This window comes from Salmo trutta, unplaced genomic scaffold (genome assembly GCF_901001165.1).
Source record: "Salmo trutta unplaced genomic scaffold, fSalTru1.1, whole genome shotgun sequence".
NCBI lineage: Eukaryota > Metazoa > Chordata > Actinopteri > Salmoniformes > Salmonidae > Salmo > Salmo trutta.
In genome coordinates, this window is record NW_021823305.1 from 22,501 (window position 1) to 48,697 (window position 26,197).

A 26,197-nucleotide genomic window follows, 5' to 3' on the forward strand; every position below is an offset into this window, starting at 1 on the left:
GTTTGGACATGGCAGTATTAGTTTGTTATGAAGACGTATACAGACAGACACTCCGTTTGGACAGGGCAGTATTAGTTTGTTATGAAGACGTATACAGACAGACACTCCGTTTGGACAGGGCAGTATTAGTTTGTTATGAAGACGTATACAGACAGACACTCCGTTTGGACAGGGCAGTATTAGTTTGTTATGAAGACGTATACAGACAGACACTCCGTTTGGACAGGGCAGTATTGGTTTGTTATGAAGACGTATACAGACAGACACTCCGTTTGGACATGGCAGTATTAGTTTGTTATGAAGACGTATACAGACAGACACTCCGTTTGGACAGGGCAGTATTGGTTTGTTATGAAGACGTATACAGACAGACACTCCGTTTGGACATGGCAGTATTAGTTTGTTATGAAGACGTATACAGACAGACACTCCGTTTGGACATGGCAGTATTAGTTTGTTATGAAGACGTATACAGACAGACACTCCGTTTGGACAGGGCAGTATTAGTTTGTTATGAAGACGTATACAGACAGACACTCCGTTTGGACAGGGCAGTATTAGTTTGTTATGAAGACGTATACAGACAGACACTCCGTTTGGACAGGGCAGTATTAGTTTGTTATGAAGAAGTATACAGACAGACACTCCGTTTGGACATGGCAGTATTAGTTTGTTATGAAGACGTATACAGACAGACACTCCGTTTGGACATGGCAGTATTAGTTTGTTATGAAGACGTATACAGACAGACACTCCGTTTGGACAGGGCAGTATTAGTTTGTTATGAAGACGTATACAGACAGACACTCCGTTTGGACAGGGCAGTATTGGTTTGTTATGAAGACGTATACAGACAGACACTCCGTTTGGACATGGCAGTATTAGTTTGTTATGAAGACGTATACAGACAGACACTCCGTTTGGACAGGGCAGTATTGGTTTGTTATGAAGACGTATACAGACAGACACTCCGTTTGGACATGGCAGTATTGGTTTGTTATGAAGACGTATACAGACAGACACTCCGTTTGGACAGGGCAGTATTAGTTTGTTATGAAGACGTATACAGACAGACACTCCGTTTGGACAGGGCAGTATTGGTTTGTTATGAAGACGTATACAGACAGACACTCCGTTTGGACAAGGCAGTATTAGTTTGTTATGAAGACGTATACAGACAGACACTCCGTTTGGACAGGGCAGTATTAGTTTGTTATGAAGACGTATACAGACAGACACTCCGTTTGGACAGGGCAGTATTAGTTTGATTACAGTGTAACTAGAGGAAGTCAAGCAAACAACTGTTTATGATGCAGTGTTCTCAACTCTGGTCCCCCAAGAATCCCTAACAACATTAGCCTACACTCTTTGTTGTTCAGTGGAAGAAGGTGTGTAGTATTTCATTGAAATGTGTGTGTTGTTCAGATGAAGGAGATGTTTGCAAGGAGCAGTGTGTCGTGTCTGACACGGGCCGACCTCAGAGGGGGATACGTAAGCTCCTCCACCGAGGGGAGAGGAGACCCCTGCTGGCAGGTCACACAGCAACTACACACCCTCATAGAGAAGGTAACAGACATCCTCATCGAGTAGATATCCGCCTCGCTGGGGTCCCAGGTCTCCTGATAGGATGGAGGGGTTCCCTATATCATTTACCATTATCCACAGATGTAGGAGGAGATTACTCACCCTTAATCCTAACCTTAACCATTAGGGGGGAAACGCAAAACTGGCCCAAGATCAGCAACTTCACTCGCCTCAGAAGAGTTTCAGACATACAATAGGGTCTTTGTAGTGCAGTCTGGGATGGGATCCGCTGTGGTTTAATCAGCACTGGAATGTACTCACCTGGCCAGAGACACACGCAGACACACATACACTCACACACACTTTTTTCAAGAAGGTTTTGGCTTTTATTTGAAATATGTTAAATAAATTGTCTTTCTCTTCTTTCTCTCCACGTCTGTCTGTCTGTCTGTCGTTCTGTCTCTCCCCCGTCTCTCTCTCTCTATTTGTCTCTCTCTCTCTCTCTCTCTTCAGTCTTTGTCTCAGCGATATCAGAGGGAGATCTCCTCAGCAGTTAGAGGTGAGATAATGACCTGTCTGACCTATAGAACTAGGGCAAAACGGCCCCCTGTTCCCTGTCGGACTGGGATTTGAATTAGTAAAGCTGACATAGTAATAAGTAAGCAAGCCTTGTCCAGAACGGCTCATATGGCAGGAGTGAGGAGCCTATCTCCATTTTCTGTAGCGTGAGGAAGCTTGATGTATAATTTCCAGCTATGGACAGGACGCTAGTAAACCACTAGATATAAGTAACCTTTAATGGGAATGTCCATTTTACAAGTTCTATGTTGTTATCACTGACTGATGTTTGACTAGGACAACTAATTAATGTTCTAGCTCTCTCTCTGTCAGATGAGGTGTCCAGGGTGTTGCCCTCACTGGTGATGGAGGACCGGGCTCCTTCTCGCCCCAATGTCGCCGCCCACGTCACTGGCAGCTTGACTCCCAAAGCAGAGAGGGAGGGAGGAGGTGAGACCTGTTTACATTTTCACCCTTCATACTCTGCAACTACAACAGAGACACTGTGTGTGTGTGTGTGTGTGTGTGTGTGTGTGTGTGTGTGTGTGTGTGTGTGTGTGTGTGTGTGTGTGTGTGTGTGTGTGTGTGTGTGTGTGTGTGTGTGTGTGTGTGTGTGTGTGTGTGTGTGTATAAGCCTGTGAAGCCTGGTGTTGAGAGTTTGATGAATGCAGGTTAGACTCTGGGGCCGTGTCTCACACCTGTGTGTGCTGTGTTGTTCAGGTGTGTGTGAGTACACTTCAGAGAGAGGGGAGAGGAGAGCGTCAAAGTGATTACATATCACTACAGTAACTAGTAATACAGACAGCAAGCAGTACGTCTCCCATGTGAGCTTTTAACCCAGTGGTAGATCTGGTAGAATGCATCAGACCTGGACAGACTGACAGCTCGGTGTGAAGTGTTCCATTTACAGCTCAGGCCTAGTCTGTAGACATACAGTATTTTATTGTTTTTCCATTTATGGCATCTTATAGCACACTTTCAATAATATCTATTGAGGGGATTGAGGCCATTTACACTTAGTGACAAAACATTAAGAACATCTACTCTTTCCATGCCCAGGTGAATCCAGGTGAAAGCTATGGTCCCTTATTGATGTCATTTGTTAAATCTACTTCAATCAGTGTAGATGAAGGGGAGGAGACAGGTTAAAGAAGGATTTTTAAGCCTTGAGACAATTGAGACATGGATTGTCTATGGGCCATTCAGAGGATGAATGGGCAAGACAAAATATTTAAATGTCTTTGAATAGGGTATGTTAGTAGGTGCCAGGCGCACCGGTTTGTGTCAAGAATTGCAACGCTGCTGGGTTTTTCACCATCAACCGTTTCCCGTGTGTATCAAGAATGGTCCATCACCCAAAGGACATCCAGCCAACTTGACATTGGAGCATTGGAGTCAACATGGGCCAGCATCCCTGTGGAACGCTTTCGACACCTAGTAGAGTCCATGCCCCGACGAATTGAGGCTGTTCTGAGGGCAAAAGGGTGTTGCACAATATGTTCCGTATACTCAGTGTCCGTAGACTGTTCTATTCTCAACCGATTCTACTGTATTCTGTCTTAAGACCTAGCTCTGTCTAAGTCCTGACCCTTGACCCTGCCTACTATTGCCTTTCTCCTTCCTGTCTGGCCACAGGTTCTCCGGGGCGGCGTGTGCAGGGGCAGAAGATCTCGTGGTGGGAGGGGCATAAAGGGCTGGCATTCCTTCAGGAAGTCCGATTGGTTGACGGGGAGCTGGTGGTGCCTCGCCCAGGACTCTATTATATCTATGCCCAGACCTACTTCAGACACACCCACCCCGAGGGAGAGGAGGGGGAGGAGGAAGAGGAGAGGGAGCAGAGGGGGAGACCCATGCTGCAGTATGTCTATAAGAAAGTGAGTTCACGGTGCCACGGTCGTGTTCAACATTTCTCCTATAAGAATGTTTGTTTTTAACATTTTGGATAGCTACAGTTGAAGTCTGAAGTTTACATACACCTTAGCAAAATACATTTAAACTCAGTTTTTCACAATTCCTGACATTTAATCCTAGTAACAATTCCCTGTCTTAGGTCAGTTAGGATCACCACTTTATTTTAAGAATGTGAAATGTCAGAATAATAGTAGAGAGAATTATTTATTTCAGCTTTTTTTATTATCACATTCCCAGTGGGTCAGAAGTTTACATACACTCAATTAGTATTTGGTAGCATTGCCTTTAAATTGTTTAACTTGGGTCAAACATTTCAGGTAGCCTTTCACAAGCTTCCCACAATAATTTGGGTGAATTTTGTCCCATTCCTCCTGACAGAGCTGGTGTAACTGAGTCAGGTTTGTAGGCCTCCTTGCTCACACACGCTTTTTCAGTTCTGCCCACAAATGTTCTATAGGATTGAGTTCAGGGCTTTGTGATGGCCGCTCCAATACCTTGACTTTGTTGTCCTTAAGCCATTTTGCCACAACTTTGGAAGTATGCTTGGGGTCATTGTCCATTTGGAAGACCCATTTGCGACCAAGCTTTAACTTCCTGACTGATGTCTTGAGATGATGCTTCAATATATCCACATCATTTTCCTCCCTCATAATGCCACCTATTTTGTGAAGTGCACTTCCCAGTTGGGATGGTGTTCTTCGGCTTGCAAGTCTCCCCCTTTTTCCTCCAAACTGAACGATGCTCATTATGGCCAAAAAGTTATATTTTAGTTTCATCAGACCAGAGGACATTTATCCAAAAAGTACGATCTTTGTCCCCATGTGCAGTTGCAAACTGTAGTTTGGCTTTTTTATGGTGGTTTTGGAGCAGTGGCTTCTTCCTTGCTGAGCGGCCTTTCAGGTTATGTTGATATAGGGTTCGTTTTACTGTGGATATGGATACTTTTGTACCTGTTTCCTCCAGCATCTTCACAAGGTCCTTTGCTGCTGTTCTGGGATTGATTTGCACTTTTTGCACCAAAGTACGTTCATATCTAGGAGACAGAACGCGTCTCCTTCCTGAGCGGTATGATGGCTGCGTAGTGCCATGGTGTTTATACTTGCGTACTATTGTTTGTACAGATGAACGTGGTACCTTCAGGCGTTTGGAAATTGCTCCCAAGGATGAACCAGACTTGTGAAGGTCTACAATTTATTTTCTGAGGTCTTGGCTGATTTCTTTAGATTTTCCCATGATGTCAAGCAAAGAGGCACTGAGTTTGAAGGTAGGCCTTGAAATACATCCACAGGTACACCTCCAATTGACTCAAATTATGTCAATTAGCCTATCAGAAGCTTCTAAAGCCATAACATAATTTTATGGAATTTTCCAAGCTGTTTAAAGGCACAGTCAACTTAGTGTATGTAAACTTCCAACCCACTGGAATTGTGATACAGTGAATTCTAAGTGAAATAATCTGTCTGTAAACAATTGTTGGAAAAATTACTTGTGTCATGCACAAAGTAGATGTCCTAACCGACTTGCCAAAACTATAGTTTGTTAACAAGAAATTTGTGGAGTGGTTGAAAAACGAGTTTTAATGACTCCAACCTTAGTGTATGTAAACTTCCGACTTCAACTGTATATGATATCGCAAGTGTTTATGGAAGGTAGTGATGGTGCTGTCTCCTCCGCCAGGTGTCCTCCTACCCGGTACCCATCCTGCTGATGAAGACAAGCAGGACCTCCTGCTGGTCCCGGGACTCCCAGTTCTCTCTGCACTCCGCCCACCAGGGGGGGCTGTTCCCATTGGCTGCCGGAGATCACCTCCTTGTCACCGTTAGCAATGCCTCCGCCATCGACATGGACGAGAGGAGCAGCTTCTTCGGGGCATTCCTGGTCAGCTAGAGGTCAGGAGTTCATCTGTATGGTGACTCAGAGGGCTGGAATCTGGGATACACACTGTTTGGGAGCCATGTGTGTGTACTGACAGACAAATCATTTGAGAGCTCTGTGTGTGTGTGTGTGTGTGTGTTGTACAAAGCTTTAAGCTCTGTGACTGTGCTGGACATGTGAGCGGGGCTTGTGTGGTTATCCAATCATCTTCCACCCTGGGGCCTAGGATCCAGCCTTCGCTCATGGCTCATCCAATGAGCTGTGTCCAAGGCCAGCAGGCCTGTGTTGATTGGATGAAAAGCAGCTGAGTGGGGTTCAACGTCTGCTTTAGAACTTCATTGGACAAATGACCAATAATCAACCAATGAAAAGTGAGGGGATGATTGTGAATAAGTCGTAATACTCTATTCACCCATCCTAAAAGGATGAGTCTCCTGTTTGTATGAACTCAGAGATGATTTTAATGTAAATATGAACGTGGGGTGTTGTGGTTCTGTGTTATAACTGTATGGACATTGAATGTTGTTTCATTGTAGTCTGTCATATTTTTAACACAACCCCAAGCTCTCACCTGAGTAACACTGCCTGCGACCACACATTCAATACAGCACTTTTTCACTTTGTTTCACAGTATAGATGTTTCAGGCCACGACCCAGGAGGCCTACTGTAGTTTTGGGCCTACTGTAGCCCAAACCCACTGTCACTATGGGAACCAGTGTTAGGACATGGGTAATATTCACTTTACTAAAAGATTTACTGATTCTCCCGACAGATGATGGACTGATATATATATATATATATCCATAGTTACAGACAAGCAGAGGTCTGGACAGGGTTGCCAGTTAACCCGTCTCACTGGGGGGGGGGGTTGAATAATTGTACCGTTCATTCATGACTCCTGTAGATCCAGATATTATGTGTGTGGCTGTGGAAGTGACGTTACCATGGAGACACACACTAAATAGGTTGTTGATGTTAATCACCGGTGCTGGAGTCTAACTGCTCTCATGTTCATGTAGAAAACATGTCTGTAAATGTGCCCAATAAAGACACCAAAGAAACTAATATAGGCTATCATTGCTTGTGGTCACATATAGCAGTAAGCATTCAGTACCAATCTATCACAACAAAACAGACTTGAGTCAAGGCGTCTTATGTGTGGACATTATATCAAGCATCTCCCGCCCCCTACTGGTGGGTAGATATTACTGACGACCAGTGGTCATACTAAAGACTGCAGGTGAGCTGACTCCACAGGACAGAGGGTGGAGGTATGCATTGTGCATGGTAAGTCATGTGAAGCGATTTGTGTAATGTGAATTGTGAATATTTCATTGGACTTTAAATAGTCTGACATTTAATTTTGCTTTGGTGTAAGTGTCAAAAAGAGACAACACAACTTAGGTTTTGATTTTCTTTTTTGTGGAAATATGTTCCATGTATATTACAGGTTTTTAATGCCCGAGGGAAACAAAAGGACAGCTGGAGACAGCAGAAACTAGCACTAATAGGACAGCGACATCATTTAGACAGAGAACCGCCCACATGGGATTTGATAGGCTGACAGTTGGAGTGGGCGTGGCCCACCACTACCTAGGTTAGGTGACATCCAATAAATACTGCAAATGTTTGTTAATGTAACTTATAAAATATATCATAAAACATCCTCTTAAATGGAATTTAATAAGTTCTGTGTACAAAAACAAAAGTTCATAAATTACAGTCAGTCTACTGATGTCGGTCTGTGGCTGAGGCCTGTCAAATGGCACCCTACCCCTATCTAGTGTACTGAGGTCCTGGCCAAAATAAGTGCACTATCTACGGTACCACCCCCCCCTCTGACACACAGCACAACGAGCCCATCGCAGGCCAACACGTCATGCCCTACACATCACCGATAGTACAAAACAAAACTTCTAACCCTCACAAAATAAAAATCTCTGAACATACAGTAACGATATCCCTCTTCCATCCATCTCCATGTCATCAGTACGTAAGACCAAAAGCACATTCCAGGCGCTGTATGGAGAGTGTATATGTGTCTCTGAGTAACACTCCCTCTACCGCCTGTCACAGTAGCTGCCTTATTCTCAACCCCGCCCCTCCAGGTCCATCTGCACAGCCCATTGGTCAATAATGTCCAAGAAGGGCGGGTCTTCAACAGTCAAACCTCATGTCCAGCGAATCATCATACCCCCTGTCCTCATGCCCTGCCCCCACCCCGGACAGGAAGGACACCCCTGTCGCTCCTGTTGCCGTGGTGATGAGCTGGTTGCCGTGTGGGGTGTTGCTGGTTGCCGGGCTACGCAGGGCTGCAGCTGTGATGGAGGTGAGGTTGATGCCGAGCGTGAGCCGCGTCTGTTCTAGAGCCTTCTCTGGAACCGCAAACGCCTCCAGCTTCTTCTCCCCGTTCGCCATGTAGGAGTTCTGGCAGCCGCGGCAGATACAGTCCAGACATGCCTTGGAGGAATATTCATATTATTTACAGTCAGTGAACTACAGATAGAGGAGCACTGATGTCAGACCACTGATGTCAGACCAAGCCATAGTAAATCTATAGTAACTCACCTTGCGGTTGGAGTAGCAGGGGCAGCGCTGCCCCCTGCAGGTGAGAACAGAGGGGTTCTGAGTGGCTCTCCCACACTTACAGCCCTTCTTCTCCACTGGCTTCTTGTACAGGGGCTTGGAGGGGCTGGGTGGGTGAGAGAGAGGGTGAGCATGGCCGTGGGGGGGCAGGCGGTCACGGGGCTGGGCGCGGGGCTTGGGGACCCCCTGCCTGGCCTTGGTGTAGGCCTTCTTAGGTCCCCCGTGGTGCTCCAGACTCTTCTTCAGTCCCTTGGATGACACCAGCATTGTCTTACCCACCTTGGGAGGCCCTCCATTCGGCACAGGCGCCAGGTGAGGCGGGGTGATGGCGGAAGGGAGTTTGGGCTCCCGTTTGACAGTGGCGGTTGGGAGGTGAAGGGGGTTGGTGGCGCCCAGGGGTGGGCCTCTGAGGATGGTGGCGATGGGGAGGGGCTGCACCTTCTCACTGTCGCTCTCAGAGCGTGAACGCTTGCGGTGGCAGTGTGGGGGTAGGCGGGGGAGAGCAGGGGTGGGCTGGGGGGGAGGCAGGGGAAGTCTAGGGATGTTCTCTGGGGGGAGGGAGGGGGTGAGGCAAGGGGAGTCAGGGGTAGGAGGGCAGTAAGATCCATTGTGGGGGGGTACAGAGGGATTGTCTGGCTGGGGGTCAGGCAGTTCAGGGTTGGGTTCTGGCTCCAAGGTCCTAAGAACCTCCTCCACGCTCAACAACAGACCTCCACCATGTTTATTAAGCTCCTCCCCAAATGTGCTAATGTTACAAAGTTCCACCTCCCCACTACCTACCACGTCAACACACACAGGTAGCTCCTCCCCCAAGCTCTCCTGCTTCAGAACACCTCCACCTGTAGCTAAGGTAATAGGTGGTGGCAAGTCCTGATTGACCAGGCCGTTACAGTCGTGAAGCCCGTTAACCCCGCCCACAGGGATAAGCCCCTCCTCCTGGCTCTCCTCTGCAGGCAGAGCCTCAGTAGGTCTGAGGTCAGAAATTGAGGGGGCCGTCGGCGGAGTCTGGCTCGCCAAATCCATAATGTCCTCCCCTTCCTGCTCGCTTTCGGCCAATAACAGGCCCTCGTTAAGAATGGCGAGGAGGTCGGGCGAATCGCTGGCTGCGCTAGCAATGTGTGGGGCGAGAGGTGATTGGGCGATGTAGAGGCAGAGCTTCCTGTAGCAGTGGACCAATAAGGAGAGCTGTCTGTTCTCCTGGAAGCGGGAGTAGTCTTTACACCAGGAACAGGACGGCTTGAGCAGCATCCTCTGGCCCTTACAGCCGCGACACACATAGTGCTGGCACTGGGAGTTAGTGGGCGCTATGGGGTCCTGCAGCAGGTTACCTGGAGAAGAGAATCCGTTTCAGTCATTTATGCTAAGACAAACATTCATTTATCCTTTATTCAACTGGGTGAGAACAGTTGAGATATAAATCACTCCAACGGCAGCATTACAATTGTCCATACAACATAACACAATAAACCATAAACAGGAGCCATAATCATTAATAACGAGTTGATGACATGAAGCTTAGCAGTGGACTGATGATAATGAGCACTGAGGATGTGAGCTATATATAAAAGTGATTCATTCAATTTCTCTTCCGCTCTGAATATTCAACTGTAATGAAGTGAGCACTACACCATGTCGATTAAGTCAACGACATTGGTTTTGAAGAAACCCCTTTGTCATATAAATAGTATATCATCCATGGTCCAGGTAGAAAGTGAAGAGGGTTCATATTCCGTTAAATGCATATTTCAACCGTTTATAAAGCGGTAATATTGAAAGAGGCGGCTCAACACTGATTGCCTCTGCAAGGCTTGATGACCGCTGTGCTTTGAGAGCAGCTTCCTTAGCAACGGTGGTCGTTAGGGATGGCAGCTGAGAGAGGGGGCTCAGGCTGCAGATGGAGGGAGTTCCGTTTAGAAACAACAACAAAAACGCCTTAGATATAGACCATGTTGGATGCGTCCTCTAAAGCGGCCGCAGTTCCGACTTCAGTCATGTTTAGTGGGCCAGTAACCGAAAGGTTGCAGGATCGAATCCCCGAGCTGACAAGGTACAAATCTGTCATTCTGCCCCTGAACAAGGCTGTTAACCCAATGTTCCCCAGTAAGCCGTCATTGTAAATAAGAATTTGTTCTTAACTGACTTGCCTAGTTAAATAAAAGAAAACACTTACTAAATAAACAAACAAAAAAGTAACAAAATAAAGAGGCTAAATACAGGGGGTACCGGTACCGAGTCAATGTACGGGGGTACAGGTTAGTTGAGGTCATTTGTACATGTAGGTAACGTTAGGTGACTATGCATAGATAATAAACAGCGAGTAAAAACGTCACCCTATTGAATGAACCTCGTGTATACCCCCCCCCCCCCCCGACCCCCCACCACCACCACCACCACCAGAAGAAACGCACCAGTAGTATTCTTCACTGAGCTAGTGCGGCTGCTCGGCTGCGCACGCACCGTCCCACAACACAAACATGCCCCCCACTGACAATCACGAGGGCACCGGACAGAACAAAGGACGTTGAATGAATAAATAAACATCTGACAAACACTCGCTTCTGTTCTGGCTGTGCAAATACATGTACCTGTCCGACAGTGATTTAGTTACACATGTGGCGGAGCAGGGAGGTTAGCTAGCTGGATGAGGTTAGCTACCTAGCTGTGAAGAATGGGGGAATGTAGCTAACCCGTGCAGTAGCTAGCTACTAGTTTGATTTTATTCATGCAATTCGGTCAAATTTGCCAGTCTAAGACTGGATCAGTGTGAAACTATGGAATACATTGAAGTGGATCGTAGGGAGACCTGCAGTATCTAACCTAGTTAGTTTAAGTAGACATCCACGCCATCGGCTAACTAGTCTCCCCGACGTCCAACGGGAACGGGGGTGTGTCACAGTGACTGGTGGTCCATGGCGAGGGATACAGCTCAACTAGTATAGTAGCTATATGGATACATACAGGGGAACCGAGTCCCTTCAAATAATAATACTACCGATGCACTTACCACACACGAGGCAGGACAGCGACTGGCGGAAGAAGGGCAGCTGCTTGTAGAGCTCCGCCAGGGCCCGGGGGTCGCGAGGGTCGCACTGCAGCACCGAACGACACGCGGACACGTACAGAGTGGTGGCATTCACCGGGTTCATCTCAACAGCCAAGGGACGGAAACATCCAGTCCGAGAAAAAAAAAAACGAGCAAACACACACGCACAGGTCCTCCGGTGAAAGTCCTGTGGCTCCCGGTTAAATGGAGAAGAGCCCCACAGCTCCCTCCTCGTCCGTTCTGTTACCCTGAAGGAGGATGGGAGGTGTAGCTAGCTAACTACTAATGGTGCTAACCTAGCTTAGCTTTATCGCCAAAATAGTGCTGGTAAGAGTCTATGCACCAAATAGGTAAATGTGTGATACAGCTAGAAGGTAAGTTAGCGGCAAATCAGTTACAAACACACAGGTATGAAGTCTATGTTCGTGGTAACATGGGTAGAACATTACTGTATTCATAATCACAACCAATTCATCTTTAGCGTTTTCCTCTTTTCCACGGCACGAAATATGCCCAAATGATCATCATGGCATAAAAATAAAACTGTTAATCCCATTAAGTGCATACATACAAAATAAATCTCGAGCAAATGAATTAATCAAAGCCCGTTGACTTGTCTGTCACAGCGTCCGTGGAGCGAGCAGCCCTCGCTGGTCGACTTGTAATTCAACAACAATACAGTCACTGGTGGCGCTCTTTCTCCACTCCGGCCTCCAATTACCTACTGTTAGACACCTTCGTACCAAATTCAAACAGAGCTGCTTTGCTAACGTTAATAGTCAAATCTTATTCGTTTATTCTCCCGCATTCCTTCCTTATTCGCATCTTCCTCAGATTTTTAGCTGAAGTTGGCTCCTCTACTTCTGGCCTGCATATTCGTGGCACGTAGGCAGTGATAGTCAGCAAGCAGCACGCTCGGTTTCTGTTGTTGTCCGCGGTTCATGGCGGCTACGCTGCGAAAACAAAACAGGCCGCCTTGGCTCCCACTGGCGCACGGAGTAAAAGCCAGTTAGTGCAGGATAACTAACAAGAGGGGGTAAACTGGAAGAGGTAGTGGAGAATGAAAAGAGAGTATGGACATCTTTGTTGAAGAAGTAAAATAAGCGCCCGTCAGAGCACCGGAGTATATTTACGCCGGCCGTGCGAGCTTGCACCGGCGGCACCAGGATATCAAGAACAAAAATAGGCCGCTTTTCCTCTTTTTGGAATTACTCCTTTGTTTTTACCTCCTCTCCGATTGAGTATGAGCAGAAAAGCAATCGGTGAGACGACGTTATCTGTTAGCGTTCGAAGAAGAATAACACTCATGTGTATTATTGGAGTAAGATTGTAACAGTTGTGTGTTTGTATAGCCTGCTGCTATCGCCAGGCGCGGAGGTTATTCTCCCCTCCCTTTTCCTCCCTGCCGTCAATCAAACAGAGGGGCGCTGTTTCTCACATCTCGCGAGAATAAAATTCTTCTTCGTGTGGTTTTCCGGCAGCCTAGACACTTTCTTCACAGAGTTTCTAAACCCAGAAGCGCAGCATCGCGAGACTTCCGGGAACGCTAGCGAAACAGACCAAACATGAGCAGGCTGGGGGGTTAGGGGTTCGAGAAGTCAATGAGAGAAGTAAAACATTCTTCCTTAGTTGTTCATTTTCTCGAAATCTAAAGGCGCAACCTAGATTCGAGCCAATGTTTTAAGTAGTTGAACTTCGTATTACTCCAACCTCGTTAAAGTGACAAACTGACACGTTTTCATTTTCGTCAAAAACAACTTTATATTGAAGGAGTGCCTTTGATTTGACGGCCTGTGCACATGCGCAGTTTGGCGCGAGAGACCATTAATAAACCCGATGACGTGTGTCTACGCATGCGCTTAGCTAGCCAACGTCACCATGACATCGCCTACAAGCAGTGTTGGACTAGCTTCATACTATACTGTCTTTGCTTTCTTCTTCTCCTCTGGTATTATGGCGGTCCGCAAACAAACGTTAAAGGTGCATGCCGCCCCCTACTGTACGGCTAGTGAATGAGAATAAACCCACCATGTACCATGCAAAAATAAAAAAAAACATCCCACTCCTTCCGCCATACTCCAAATCACATCCCTACACAGGCTCAGGGGCCTGTGAGGATGGAACATTAGTGGACAGGATTCCTTGTAATGCCTCTCCCTGAGTCCCCAAAAACTTTCAGCCGCAATCACAACAATTGTATTTATTTGTTTCACCTTTATTTAACCAGGCAGGCCAGTTGAAAACAAATTCTCATTTACAACTGCGACCTGGTCAAGATAAAGCAAAGCATTGCGACAAAAACAACAGAGTTACACATGGGATAAACAATCGTACAGAAAATAACACACTAGAAAAATCTGTATACGGTGTGTGCAAATGAAGGATGGAGGTAAGGCAATAAATAGGCCAATAGTGGCGAAGTAATTACAATTTAGTAATTTACACTGGAGTGATATATGTGCAGATTTTTAAATAAAAAAAAGCTATATATTTCACCTTTATTTAACCAGGTAGGCAAGTTGAGAACAAGTTCTCATTTACAATTGCGACCTGGCCAAGATAAAGCAAGCAGTTTGACACATACAACAACACAGAGTTACACATGGAGTAAAACAAACAAAGTCAATAATATAGGAGAAAAATAAGTCTATATACAAAGTGAGCAAATGAGGTGAGATAAGGGAGGTAATGGCAAAAAAGGCCATGGTGGCAAAGTAAATACAATATAGCAAGTAAAACACTGGAATGGTAGATTTGCAGTGGAAGAAAGTGCAAAGTAGAAATAGAAATAATGGGGTGCAAAGTAGCAAAAATAAATAAATAAATACAGTAGGGGAAGAGGTAGTTGTTTGGGATAAATTATAGATGGGCTATGTACAGGTGCAGTAATCTCTGAGCTGCTCTGACAGCTGGTGCTTAAAGCTAGTGAGGGAGATAAGTGTTTCCAGTTTTAGAGATTTTTGTAGTTCGTTCCAGTCATTGGCAGCAGAGAACTGGAAGGAGAGACGGCCAAAGGAGGAATTGGCTTTGGGGGTGACCAGAGAGATATACCTGCTGGAGCGCGTGCTACAGGTGGATGCTGCTATGGTGACCAGCGAGCTGAGAGAAGGGGGAACTTTACCTAGCAGGGTCTTGTAGATGACCTGGAGCCAGTGGGTTTGGCGACGAGTATGAAGCGAGGACTTTGGTGACAAAACGGATGGCACTGTGATAGACTGCATCCAATTTATTGAGTAGGGTATTGGAGGCTATTTTGTAAATGACATCGCCGAAGTTGAGGATCGGTAGGATGGTCAGTTTTACGAGAGTATGTTTGGCAGCATGAGTGAAAGATTCTTTGTTGCAAAATAGGAAGCCAATTCTAGATTTAACTTTGGATTGGAGATGTTTGATGTGAGTCTGGAAGGAGAGTTTACAGTCTAACCAGACACCTAGGTATTTGTAATTGTCCACATATTCTAAGTCAGAACCGTCCAGAGTAGTGATGCTGGACGGGCAGGCAGGTGCAGGCAGCGATCGGTTGTAGAGCATGCATTTAGTTTTACTTGTATTTAAGAGCAGTTGGAGGCCACGGAAGGAGAGTTGTATGGCATTGAAGCTCATCTGGAGGTTAGTTAACTCTCTGGGACATGTGGGACGCTAGCGTCCCACCCGCGGGACACACTGCCAACAGCCAGTGAAATAGCAGCGCTGTTAGGACAGCGCCTAAACAAGAAAAACCACACAGCCATTTTCCAAGCAAGGCGAGGCATCAGAAAAAACAGAAATACAGCTAAAATTAATCACTAACCTTTGATGATCTTCATCAGATGACACTCCCAGGACTCAATGTTACACAATACTTGTATGTTTTGTTCGATAAAGTTCATATTTATATCCATAAACCCCATTTTACATTGGCGCGTGATGTTTAGAAATGTTTTGCCACCCAAAACTTCCGGTGATTGAGCACATCAATTTACAAAAATACTCATCATAAACGTTGATAAAATTTACAACAGTTATTGAAATAATTATTGATACACTTCTCCTTAACGCAACCGCTGTGTCAGATTTCAAAATAGCTTTACGGCGAAAGCACACTGTTCAATATTCTGAGTACAGATCTCAGCCATCAAAGCAAGCTATACAGTTACCCGCCAAGTTCTGGAGTCAACTAAACTCAGAAATAGTATTATAAATCTTCACTTACCTTTGCTGATCTTCATCAGAATGCACTCCCAGGACTCCCATTTCCACAAGAAATGTTAGTTTTGTTCGAAATACTCCATATTTATGTCCAAATACCTCCATTTTGTTCACGCATTCAGATCACTAATCCAAAGGCATAATGCGCCAGCGCAAAACCCGAGACGAAAAGTCAAATAGTTCCATTACCGTTCTTAGAAACATGTCAAACGATGTTCACAATCAATCCTTAGGGTCTTTTTCACATAAATCTTCGATAATATTCCAACCGGACAATAGCGTATTCATTACAGAGGAAAAAGAAGGAACGGTGCGCATGCGTGCCCGCGCAGTAAACAACTTGTTGGTCTCAGGCTTGAGACAGCTCTTATTCTCTCCCTAGTAACAGTAGAAGCATGAAACAAGGTTCTAAAGACTGTTGACATCTAGTGGAAGCCTTAGGAAGTGCAAAATGACCCCACAGACACTGTAGTTTGGAAAGGCAATCAGTTGAAAAACTACAAACCACTTCCTGGTTGGATTTTTTCTCAGGTTTTTGCCTGCCATGTGAGTTCTGTAATACTCACAGACATCATTCAAACAGTTTTAGAAACTTCAGAGTGTTTTCTATCCATTTCCATCTACTAATATGCATATCCTACCTTCTGGGCCCGAGTAGCAGGCAGTTTAATTTGGGGACGTCATTCATCTGAATTTCCGAATACTGCCCCTGTCACTAAAAAGTTAACACTGTGTCCAAAGAAGGGCCAGAAGTATACAAAATGGTGTCGTCTGCGTAGAAGTGGATCAGAGACTCACCAGCAGAAAGAGCGACATCATTGATGTATTCAGAGAAAAGAGTCGGCATGAGAATTGAAACCTGTGCCACCCCCATAGAGACTGCCAGAGGCCCAGACAACAGGCCCTCCGATTTGACACACTGAACTCTATCAGAGAAGTAGTTGGTGAACCAGGCGAGGCAATCATTTGAGAAACCAAGGCTGTTGAGTCTGCTGATGAGGATGTGGTGATTGACAGAGTCGAAAGCCTTGGCCATGTCAATAAATACGGCTGCACAGTATTCTTTCTTATCGATGGCGGTTAAGATATCGTTTAGGACCTTGAGCGTGGCTGAGGTGCACCCATGACCAGCTCTGAAACCAGATTGCATAGCGGAGAAGGTGCGGTGGGATTCAAAATGGTTGGTAATCTGTTTGTTGACTTGGCTTTCGAAGACTTTAGAGAGGCAGGGTAGGATAGATATAGGTCTGTAGCAGTTTGGGTCAAGCGTGTCCCCCCTTTGAAGAGGGGGATGACCGCAGCTGCTTTCCAATCTTTGGGAATCTCAGATTAAACGAAAGAGAAGTTGAACAAGCTAGTAATAGGGGTTGCAACGATTTCGGCTGATCATTTTAGAAAGAAAGGGTCCAGATTGTCTAGCCCGGCTGATTTGTAGGGGTCCAGATTTTGCAGCTCTTTCAGAACATCAGCTGACTGGATTTGGGAGAAGGAGAAATGGGGAAGGCTTGGGCGAGTTGCTGTAGGGGGTGCAGTGCTGTTGACCGGGGTAGGGGTAGCCAGGTGGAAAGCATGGCCAGCCGTAGAATAATGCTTATTGAAATTCTCAATTATAGTGGATTTATCGGTAGTGACAGAGTTTCCTATCCTCAGTGCAGTGGGCAGCTGGGAGGAGGTGTTCTTATTCTCCATGGACTTTACAGTGTCCCAGAACTTTTTGAGTTTGTGTTGCAGGATGCAAATTTCTTAGCCTTAGCTTTTCTAACTGCCTGTGTATATTGGTTTCTAACTTCCCTGAAAAGTTGCATATCACAGGGGCTGTTCGATGCTAATGCAGAACGCCACAGGATGTTTTTGTGTTGGCTAAGGGCAATCAGGTCTGGAGAGAACCAAGGGCTATATCTTTTCCTGGTTCTAAATTTCTTGAATGGGGCATGCTTATTTAAGATGGTTAGGAATGCATTAAAAAAAAATAACCAGGCATCCTCTACTGAAGGGATGAGGTCAATATCCTTCCAGGATACCTGGGCCAGGTCGATTAGAAAGGCCTGCTCGCGGAAGTGTTTCAGGGAGCATTTGACATTGATGAGTGGAGGTCGTTTGATCGCTGACCCATTACGGATGCAGGCAATGAGGCAGTGATCACTGAGATCTTGGTTGAAAACAGCAGAGGTGTATTTGGAGGGCAAGTTGGTTAGGATGATATCTATGAGGGTGCCCGTGTTTACGGCTTTGGGGTGGTACCTGGTAGGTTCATTGATAATTTGTGTAAGATTGAGGGCATTGAGCTTAGATTGGAGGATGGCTGGGGTGTTAAGCATGTCCCAGTTTAGGTCACCTAGCAGCACGAGCTCTGAAGATAGATGGGGGCAATCAGTTCACATATGGTGTCCAGAGCACAGCTGGGGGCAGAGGGTGGTCTATAGCAGGCGGCAACAGTTAGAGACTTGTTTTTAGAGAGGTGGATTTTTAAAAGTAGAAGTTCAAATTGTTTGGGTACAGACCTGGATAGTAGGACAGAACTCTGCAGGCGATCTCTGCAGTAGATTGCAACACCGCCCCCTTTGGCCATTCTATCTTGTCTGAAAATGTTGTAGTTAGGGATGGAGATTTCAGAGTTTTTGGTGGTCTTCCTAAGCCAAGATTCAGACACGGCTAGGACATCTGGGTTGGCAGAGTGTGCTAATGCAGTGAATGAAACAAACTTAGGGAGGTGGCTTCTAATGTTAACATGCATGAAACCAAGGCTATTATGGTTACAGAAGTCATCAAAAGAGAGCGCCTGGGGAATAGGAGTGGAGCTAGGCACTGCAGGGCCTGGATTCACCTCTATATCGCCAGAGGAACAGAGGAGAGTAGGATAGGGTACGGCTAAAAGCTATGAGAATTGGTCGTCTAGAACGTCCGGACCAGAGAGTAAAAGGAGCAGGTTTCTGGGGGCGATAAAATAGCTTCAAGGTATAATGTACAGACAAAGGTATGGTAGGATGTGAATACAGTGGAGGTAAACTTAGGCATTGAGTGATGATGAGAGAGATATTGTCTCTAGAAACATCATTGAAACCAGGTGATGTCATCGCATATGTGGGTGGTGGAACTGAGAGTTTGGATAAGGTATAATGAGCAGGGCTCGAGGATCTACGGTTCCGGATCACAGGCAGACTCACTCGGTTCCGGGTCGCAGGCAGACTCACTCGGTTCCGGATCGCAGGCAGACTCACTCGGTTCTGCACAGTGGGCCGTCTCCCTTGGTTCCAAACTGTTGGCCACCTCACTCGGTTCCTGGCTTAACACTCTCACCGGATACTCATGACGGGGTACTGTTGTCGGATAGTCTGGACGGGGCACTGTTGCCGAATACTCTGGACGGGGCACTGTTGCCGAATACTCTGGACGGGGCACTGTTGTCGGATACTCTGGACGGGGCACTGTTGTCGGATACTCTGGACAGGGCACTGTCTCCGGACACTCTGGACGGGGCACTGTTTCCTGGAAGCTCGAGGCTGGGCTGACGCACTGGAAGCCTGATGCGTGGGGCTGGTAGTGGAGGTACCAGGCTGAAGACACGCACCTTTGGGCTAGTGCGGGAAGCAGGAACCGGCCAAGTGGAACTAATATTACGCACTGGAAGCCTGATGCGTGGTGCTGGTACTGGAAATGCCAGTTTGGGAACACGCACCTCATGGCTAGTGCGAGGAGTGGGAACAGGCTGAGTAGGACTAGGCTGACTCACTGGGAGCTTGATGCGTGGTGCTGGTACTGGACGTGCCAGACTAGGGGTTCGCACTTCCGGGTCAGCACGAGAGGCGGGAACTGGAAATACTGGGCCATGGAGGCGCACAGGCGGTCTTGATTGCACCTCCTGCACAACCCGTCCTGGCTGGATGGAACTAGCAGCCCTGTACGAGCGGGGTGCTAGTACAGGGCGAACTGGGCTGTGCAGGGGCCTGATGGTTACCGTGCGTAGAGCGGGGCGTAGGGTAGCCTGGTTCTAGGAGGCGCACCGGTGACCAGACGCGCTGCGCAGGCATCCTCCTACCAGGCTGGATGCCCACTCTAGCACGGCATCTGCGAGGGGCTGGAAAAACTCGCACTGACTGTGCGTGCGTATGGGCGAGATCGTGCGCACCTTCTTCAAACTTCGGCGCCCTCCACTCCATACACTTCTCCATATAAGCACGGGTAGCTGGCTTAGGGCTCATCCTTAGCCCAGCCAAACTACCCGTGTGCCCCTCCCAAAAAATTATTGGGGTGCCTCTCGTGCTTCTCCCTCAGCGCGTACATGGCCTCATACCGACGCCTCCCTGTCTTAGCTTCCTCTATTTCTTCTCTTGGGATCGACGGTATTCCCCAGCCTGGTGCCAAGGTCCAGCCCTGTCCAGAATTTCCTCCCACGTCCATTTCTCCCGTTGGTCCAACTCAAATTCCCTTTTCTCCTTCCTCCGCTGCTTGATCTTTTTGTGGTGGGTAGTTCTGTCACGGGTATCGTTGTGTATTGATGACCAAAATGCAGCGGGAATGTGGATGCTCATCTTGTATTTAATAATAAAGAGAACACGGAAAAAATAACAAAACAAAGAACGGCAGACGACAGTTTTACAGGCTATGACAACTAGCAGTGAAAAAAAACAACTACCCACAAAATCCCCAGGTGAAAACAAGCATCTAATATATGACTCCCAATCAGGAACAATGACGTACAGCTGTTCCTGATCGGGAGCCACACAAACCACACAGAAATAGACAGACTAGAAAACCATAGAAAACCAACACTAGAACATATACTCAAACCCCAGACTACATAAACCAAACACCCCTTTAATAATACACACAACCCCAACCATACAAAACAAATACCCTTCTGCCACGTCCTGACCAAATATTAATACAATTACTCCCTCTGCTGGTCAGTACGTGACACATGGATTGTGTATGTGTGCCATTCGGAAGGGTGAATGGCAAGACAAAATATTTAAGTGCTTTTGAATGGGGTATGGTAGTAGGTGCCAAGCGCACCGGTTTGAGTGTGTCAAGAACTACACGCTCAACAGTTTCCTGTGTGTATCAAGAATGGTCCACCATCCAAAGGACATCCAACTTGACACAACAGTGAGAAGCATTGGAGTCAACATGGGCCAGCATCCCTGTAGAACACTTTCGACACCTTGTAGAGTCCATACCTCGACCAATTGAGGCTGTTCTGAGGGCAAAATAAACATTTGATCTACTCACTTAAAAGGAAAATTACTCCAGTCATCATTCACTATTCAGTGTCTATTGGGCAAAACATAACCCAAAACAAATGTAAAATTCATTCGAGTTTGTAGAGTCACAAGCTTGGCGTAGTCATTGCTGTGTAGGAATATGGAACCAAATACTCAACTTTTTACTACTTAAATACATTATCAGTGAATTTGTCCAAATACTTCTGACTTCTTCAAATGGGGGAACTAGGTACATAAAGTGCTTTAATTTCTAAACGGTGAAACAGATTTGTATGAAAACACCTTCAAATAAAAGTTGACATTCTGTACCATCACCTCATATGAAACATTTTATCTTAAATATAAAATGCTGGAGTATAGACCCAAATGTCAAATGTTAGCTTCACTGTCAAAATACAGTACATATGGAGGGGAGTGTGGCTGAGCCGAAGCATTAGCACAGGGAGAAAACACAAGTCTTCAGGTCTCAGGCCCTGAGGGGTCCTCCACCGAACCACCTCTGATAGACATTTTAGATTGGAATGGGACAAGACACTGCATCTTTGAGCTGCATGGTTCAGAGAAGCATAGCCAACAGTGATTTTCTAGGAAAGACTACTTGACCGCTTGATTTAGTGGAAAAAGCATTGTCATAGAAGAACTGAGTCATAATCCTCCTGAAGAATGTACACACTGGGCTCGCACTGGTTGAATCAACGTTGTTTCCACGTCATTTCAATTCCGTTGAACGAACGTGGAAAAGATGTTGAATTGAGGTCAGTGCCCAGTGGGGAGTCCCTCCTTACATCCCCTCCTCAACAACAGACATGAAGCAACAAACAACATCCATAGATTAACCAGCTCCACCATCCCATAACACTGTGCACTCTAGTGTGCGTGTGCACGTGTATGTGCATGTTTGTGTGTGTGTGTGTGTGTGTGTGTGTGCGTGTGTGTGTGTGTGTGTGTGTGTGTGTGTGTGTGTGTGTGTGTGTGTGGTGTGTGTGTTGTGTGTGTGTGTGTGTGTGTGTGTGTGTGTGTGTGTGTGTGTTTGGATGTGTGTGTGTCATCGACTCAGAGTGACAGAGTGTTTTCAAATTCGTAAGAAACCTAGTGGATTATGACTGGCCTCTTTTATAATTCCTGTTTTCTGATAAATGGACCCAGACTCCCCTGTCTCTACATCAGAACAAGAAGACAGCAAGAGCGTTTGTTTTGTTGGAAATATATAACATCTATGAGCAAACATTAGCAACATTTTCCAACTATATAAGCAGACTTTGCAGCGGAGCAGTTTTTTAGTTAGCTAGTGTTAGCAATATAAGCACCCATTGAAGATGTGTGGTTTGTTCTCTGTTAGTTGTGTGCTGTGTCTATTGGATCTGATCACGGCCATCCTCTTCTCTACACTGGAAGGTGAGTGTGAACAGGGTGGTTGTGTGTGTGTGTGTGTGTGTGTGGTGTGTGTGAAGCACTTTCTTTCTTTCTCTCTTTCTTTCTTTCTTTCTTCTTTCTTCTTTCTTTCTTTCTCTCTCTCTCCCCCTTTCTCTCTCCCCTGTCCACCCTCTCTCGTTCTCTCTCTCTCTATTTCCCCTTCTCTCTCTCTCTAGTTCCCCTCTCTCATCTCTCTCCTCTCTCTATCCTCTCTCTCTCTCTCTCTATTTCCCCTTCTCCTCTCTCTCTCTCTCTCTCTCTCTCTCTCTCCCTTCTCTCTCTCTCTCTCTTCTCCCTTCTCTCCCCTCTCTCTCTCTCTCTCTTCTCTCTCTCTCTCCCTCTCTCTCTCTCTCTCTCTCTCATCCCTTCTCTCTCTCTCTCTCTCTCTATTTCCCTCTTCTCTCTCTCTCTCTCCTCTCTCTCCCTCTCTCTCTTTTCTCCCCTTCTCCCTCTTTCTCTCTCTCTCTCCCCTTCTCTCCTCCCCCTCCCTCCCCGTCTATGTATATCTCTCTTTCTCTCTCAATTCAATTAAATTCAGTAGACTTTATTGACATGGCAAGTTAAATTACTTACATTGTCAAAGTAACACATAACAAAAAATGGTGGGACCAACAGCAATAATAATAGTTGTAGTGGAAATATGATTACCATTAACTACAACAACAACATTAATAGATGAATAATACATTAAAGCAATAGTAGTAGACCAGTCTCAACATGACTGAGAAGACACATGACCTGGTATGCAAGACAAAACAAATCAAAATGGGAAACATTGATATTACATTGCACTTTTCACTGGCTGCCCCACGTTAGGGCTTTCAACCAATAAAAAATTACATCTTTTAATAAAAATTACATCTTTTATAGTTCCAAATTCTTTGTGCTGAATGATAATTTTGGGAAAGAAAGATTCTCATTAGGTCTGAGTATTTGTCACAGTGTAATAGGAAATACAGCTGTCTCTCCTCTCCTCTCTTTCTGTACTTCTTCAGTTTCACCAGTGGGGGGAAGATTAGTGCATCAACACCCAGGCCAAATGGCTCACTGCTGAGGCTAGTGTCACTGGAACAGGTCAGAGTCAACCCCTACACACCATACCCTAAACCCTACACCCTAAACTCTACAACCTTCAGAACAAACTAGCCCAATCCTAGACTGATCCCTTCTCCCTCCCTCATTCTCTCTCTCACTCTCTCTCTCTGTCTCTGTCTCTGTCTCTGTCTCTGTCTTCCTCTCTGTCTCTCTCTATCTCTCTTGCTCTCTCTCTGTCTCTCTCTCCACACAGAGAAAATAAAGTGTTTCCAACTGATGAAATGATCATGAAACCATGATTCTAGACCATCATCATCATCACCAGAAGAAAGGGATTCAGGTTCAGCAGACTCTCTTTCTCAGGAACTACAGAACTAAGTCAATAAGAAGTTAGTGAAGATGAAGATTTTCCTCCCATCAGAACTGTTTCTTTAACTGTCTGCTGTGACTGAGTATTTCAAGCTCTCTTTACTTTATTTAAACTTCATTCCGGCATTAATGTTTTATACTTACTGATATTATCTATTATTAAGGTGTTTTTAAGGCATTTGTATTTAGTTATTTCCTATTTTTTATGCTGTGATAATAAATTAAAAACATTATTTGTATAAAACCTTAAGTTCACTCAAAGCTCAAATTCCTTTACAATTACACACAATCACAGAACACAAGACCTGTTTGATATCTCCATGGTGATGAGATGTTGTAAAGGCTGAATACAGTCAAAGGTTATGACACTCCATCGTGTCACTGGGCTGTGGTGGATGTCACTGCACATCTTTTCTACAAAGGAAGCCCATTCCCCTGGCCCCTACTGGCCCTTAGCCACTGCTGCTAGCGACCCCCCCTCAACTCACAGAGAACACTGTTTTAGTTGAACCATGCTTTGGTCCAGAGACCTCCATTAGGTTATAAAAGAAGCAAATAAAGGACTATTGACCGAAACTGTCATAATTATATTGCATATTCTGAACTTCTCTTCATGAGTCAGAGAGTCAAACACATGATCTATTCTTCCTGTGGCCCTTCTCCTCTCAGCGTGAGGTGCTAATAAACCATGATAATGGGACAATTCTCTGAGTGTGTTAGATGATGGTTCACTTCCTCTTTCCGAGGGAGAGAGAGATAGAGAGTGTTGAGGCCAGCAGGAAGGAAGCCAGGTTTATTCTGATCTTGACCACAAACGGTTGTGGAACCAATAGGAAGGGTCACCATTAGATTTCCAATAATAGCACATGACATGACAAAAAAAAATCACAAGATGTGAAGTGATGTATTCTTTTCTCTCTCTCCCATGGCCCGCGGCCTAAGAAGGCCAATGATTGGTTCATTAGTGTAATCGTGTGCATAATCGGAGGCTGCAAACGCCGTAGCTCTCCACGAACAGGGTCGGCCACCCCCTGTGTTAGACGGATCTGGCGGCGTAAAACACAATGCTGCACAAAGATCAAGGTTGCGACTCTCCATGTGTCCTTGAGGTGGGTTCGCCATGATGTCACCACCCGAAACCCCTTCCTAAAGTCAACTGACAAAATACAAAGTAGGAGCACTCAATACTGGAAACAAAAAACTAAATCACAAAATGTTCAACCTATCATTATTTTCCAACAAGTTGATGTGTTTCATTAGTAAAGTCTTAATCAGAGGACATGTAGCTCAGTCATTAGGCTAAACCCTCTGTCGGCATTCTGATCTTCTGAACGGCATTCTTGGGAAAGACCCATGTCTAAATTTGTCTGGTTCCATAAGACTGACGAAAGTATTTCCTGTTGGTAAACGACCTGCGGTGACGCAGCAGAAACCCCCGTAGTCTGTCATTCACTCTGTCGTTCAAACAAATAATAGATGACTGAACCAGAGTTGACACTTCTGCTTTTCAGGCCTTAAGTACCTCGACCCTGGTGAAGACAGACACTACAGAACTGACCCTGAGCTGAGCAGCCTGCAGAGAAAGAGAGTTGATTTATCTATTTATTGAACTTTTATTGTACCATTTGAGTCTCTGACATTTAGGGTAAAGATGGTGACCTGTGGAACTCTGAAGATCTGGACATTAGCCGTCGTCATAGCAGCACTGTGCTGGACTGGGACAGGTAAGAGGAAGGGAGTGTGTGTTAGAGCTGGGCTGTACTGGGACAGGTAAGAGGAAGGGAGTGAGTGTTAGAGCTGGGCTGGACTGGGACAGGTAAGGGGAAGGGAGTGAGTGTTAGAGCTGGGCTGGACTGGGACAGGTAAGAGGAAGGAAGTGAGTGTTAGAGCTGGGCTGGACTGGGACAGGTAAGGGGAAGGGAGTGTGTTAGAGCTGGGCTGGACTGGGACAGGTAAGGGGAAGGAAGTGAGTGTTAGGGGATTAGAGCTGGGATGTAACAGGGTACATGGTTTTTGAAGTGATTGCCAGGTCAAGAGGATTTGTTTTAACATATGTCAACTCTTCTCTCTCCTCAGTAGATGGAGAAAAGGTGGTGTCGTGCTGTAAGACAGTGTCTAGGACAGAGGTGACCGATCCCATCACAGGCTACTGGATTCAGAACTATAACGCTCCTTGTGTACCGGCCGTCATGTAAGGAACATATCTTTTAGTCTTTATTTCATTAGGTTTATCCAGTCTCATATGTTGTCACAAGTGCTTTACAGTATGTACGGCCATGTTGTGTCAAACCCCCCAGACATGTTGTGTCAAACCCATTCAGTTTCAGTGTTAACACTGTGTTTCTCCTGCAGCTTTGAGACGGAGAAGGGTCTGTTCTGTAGTTACCATAGACAACCCTGGGTACGCCGCAAGATTCAGCAGTTTGAGTAAGTTAAAAATCACACATACACAGACATACACACACAGGAAAG

General features: G+C 45.8%; 2 protein-coding genes across 3 annotated transcripts in view; one reads left to right on the forward strand and one right to left on the reverse strand.

Moving 5' to 3' along the window:
* LOC115190083 (tumor necrosis factor ligand superfamily member 10) overlaps positions 1-6,934 on the forward strand; it is an 11,838-nt gene extending 4,904 nt beyond the window's left edge. The window contains exons 2-6 of one of the 2 annotated variants that reach the window (XM_029748558.1): positions 1,426-1,566; positions 2,038-2,083; positions 2,401-2,532; positions 3,718-3,956; positions 5,671-6,934. In XM_029748558.1, the coding sequence (XP_029604418.1) occupies positions 1,426-1,566; positions 2,038-2,083; positions 2,401-2,532; positions 3,718-3,956; positions 5,671-5,880 (768 nt within the window). In that variant the 3' untranslated portion in view covers positions 5,881-6,934. The remainder of the gene's footprint in view (positions 1-1,425; positions 1,567-2,037; positions 2,084-2,400; positions 2,533-3,717; positions 3,957-5,670) is intronic. The other variant, XM_029748559.1, reaches the window with a different exon arrangement.
* Positions 6,935-7,269: 335 nt separating this feature from the next.
* On the reverse strand, positions 7,270-12,891 carry LOC115190082 (E3 ubiquitin-protein ligase MSL2-like). The gene is made up of 3 exons (XM_029748556.1): positions 11,460-12,891; positions 8,438-9,783; positions 7,270-8,329 (listed from the first exon to the last, which is right to left on the reverse strand). The coding sequence occupies exons 1-3, from the start codon at positions 11,599-11,601 to the stop codon at positions 8,027-8,029; spliced, it is 1,791 nt and encodes a 596-aa protein (XP_029604416.1). The 5' UTR covers positions 11,602-12,891; the 3' UTR covers positions 7,270-8,026.
* Between the last annotated feature and the right edge of the window lie 13,306 nt (positions 12,892-26,197).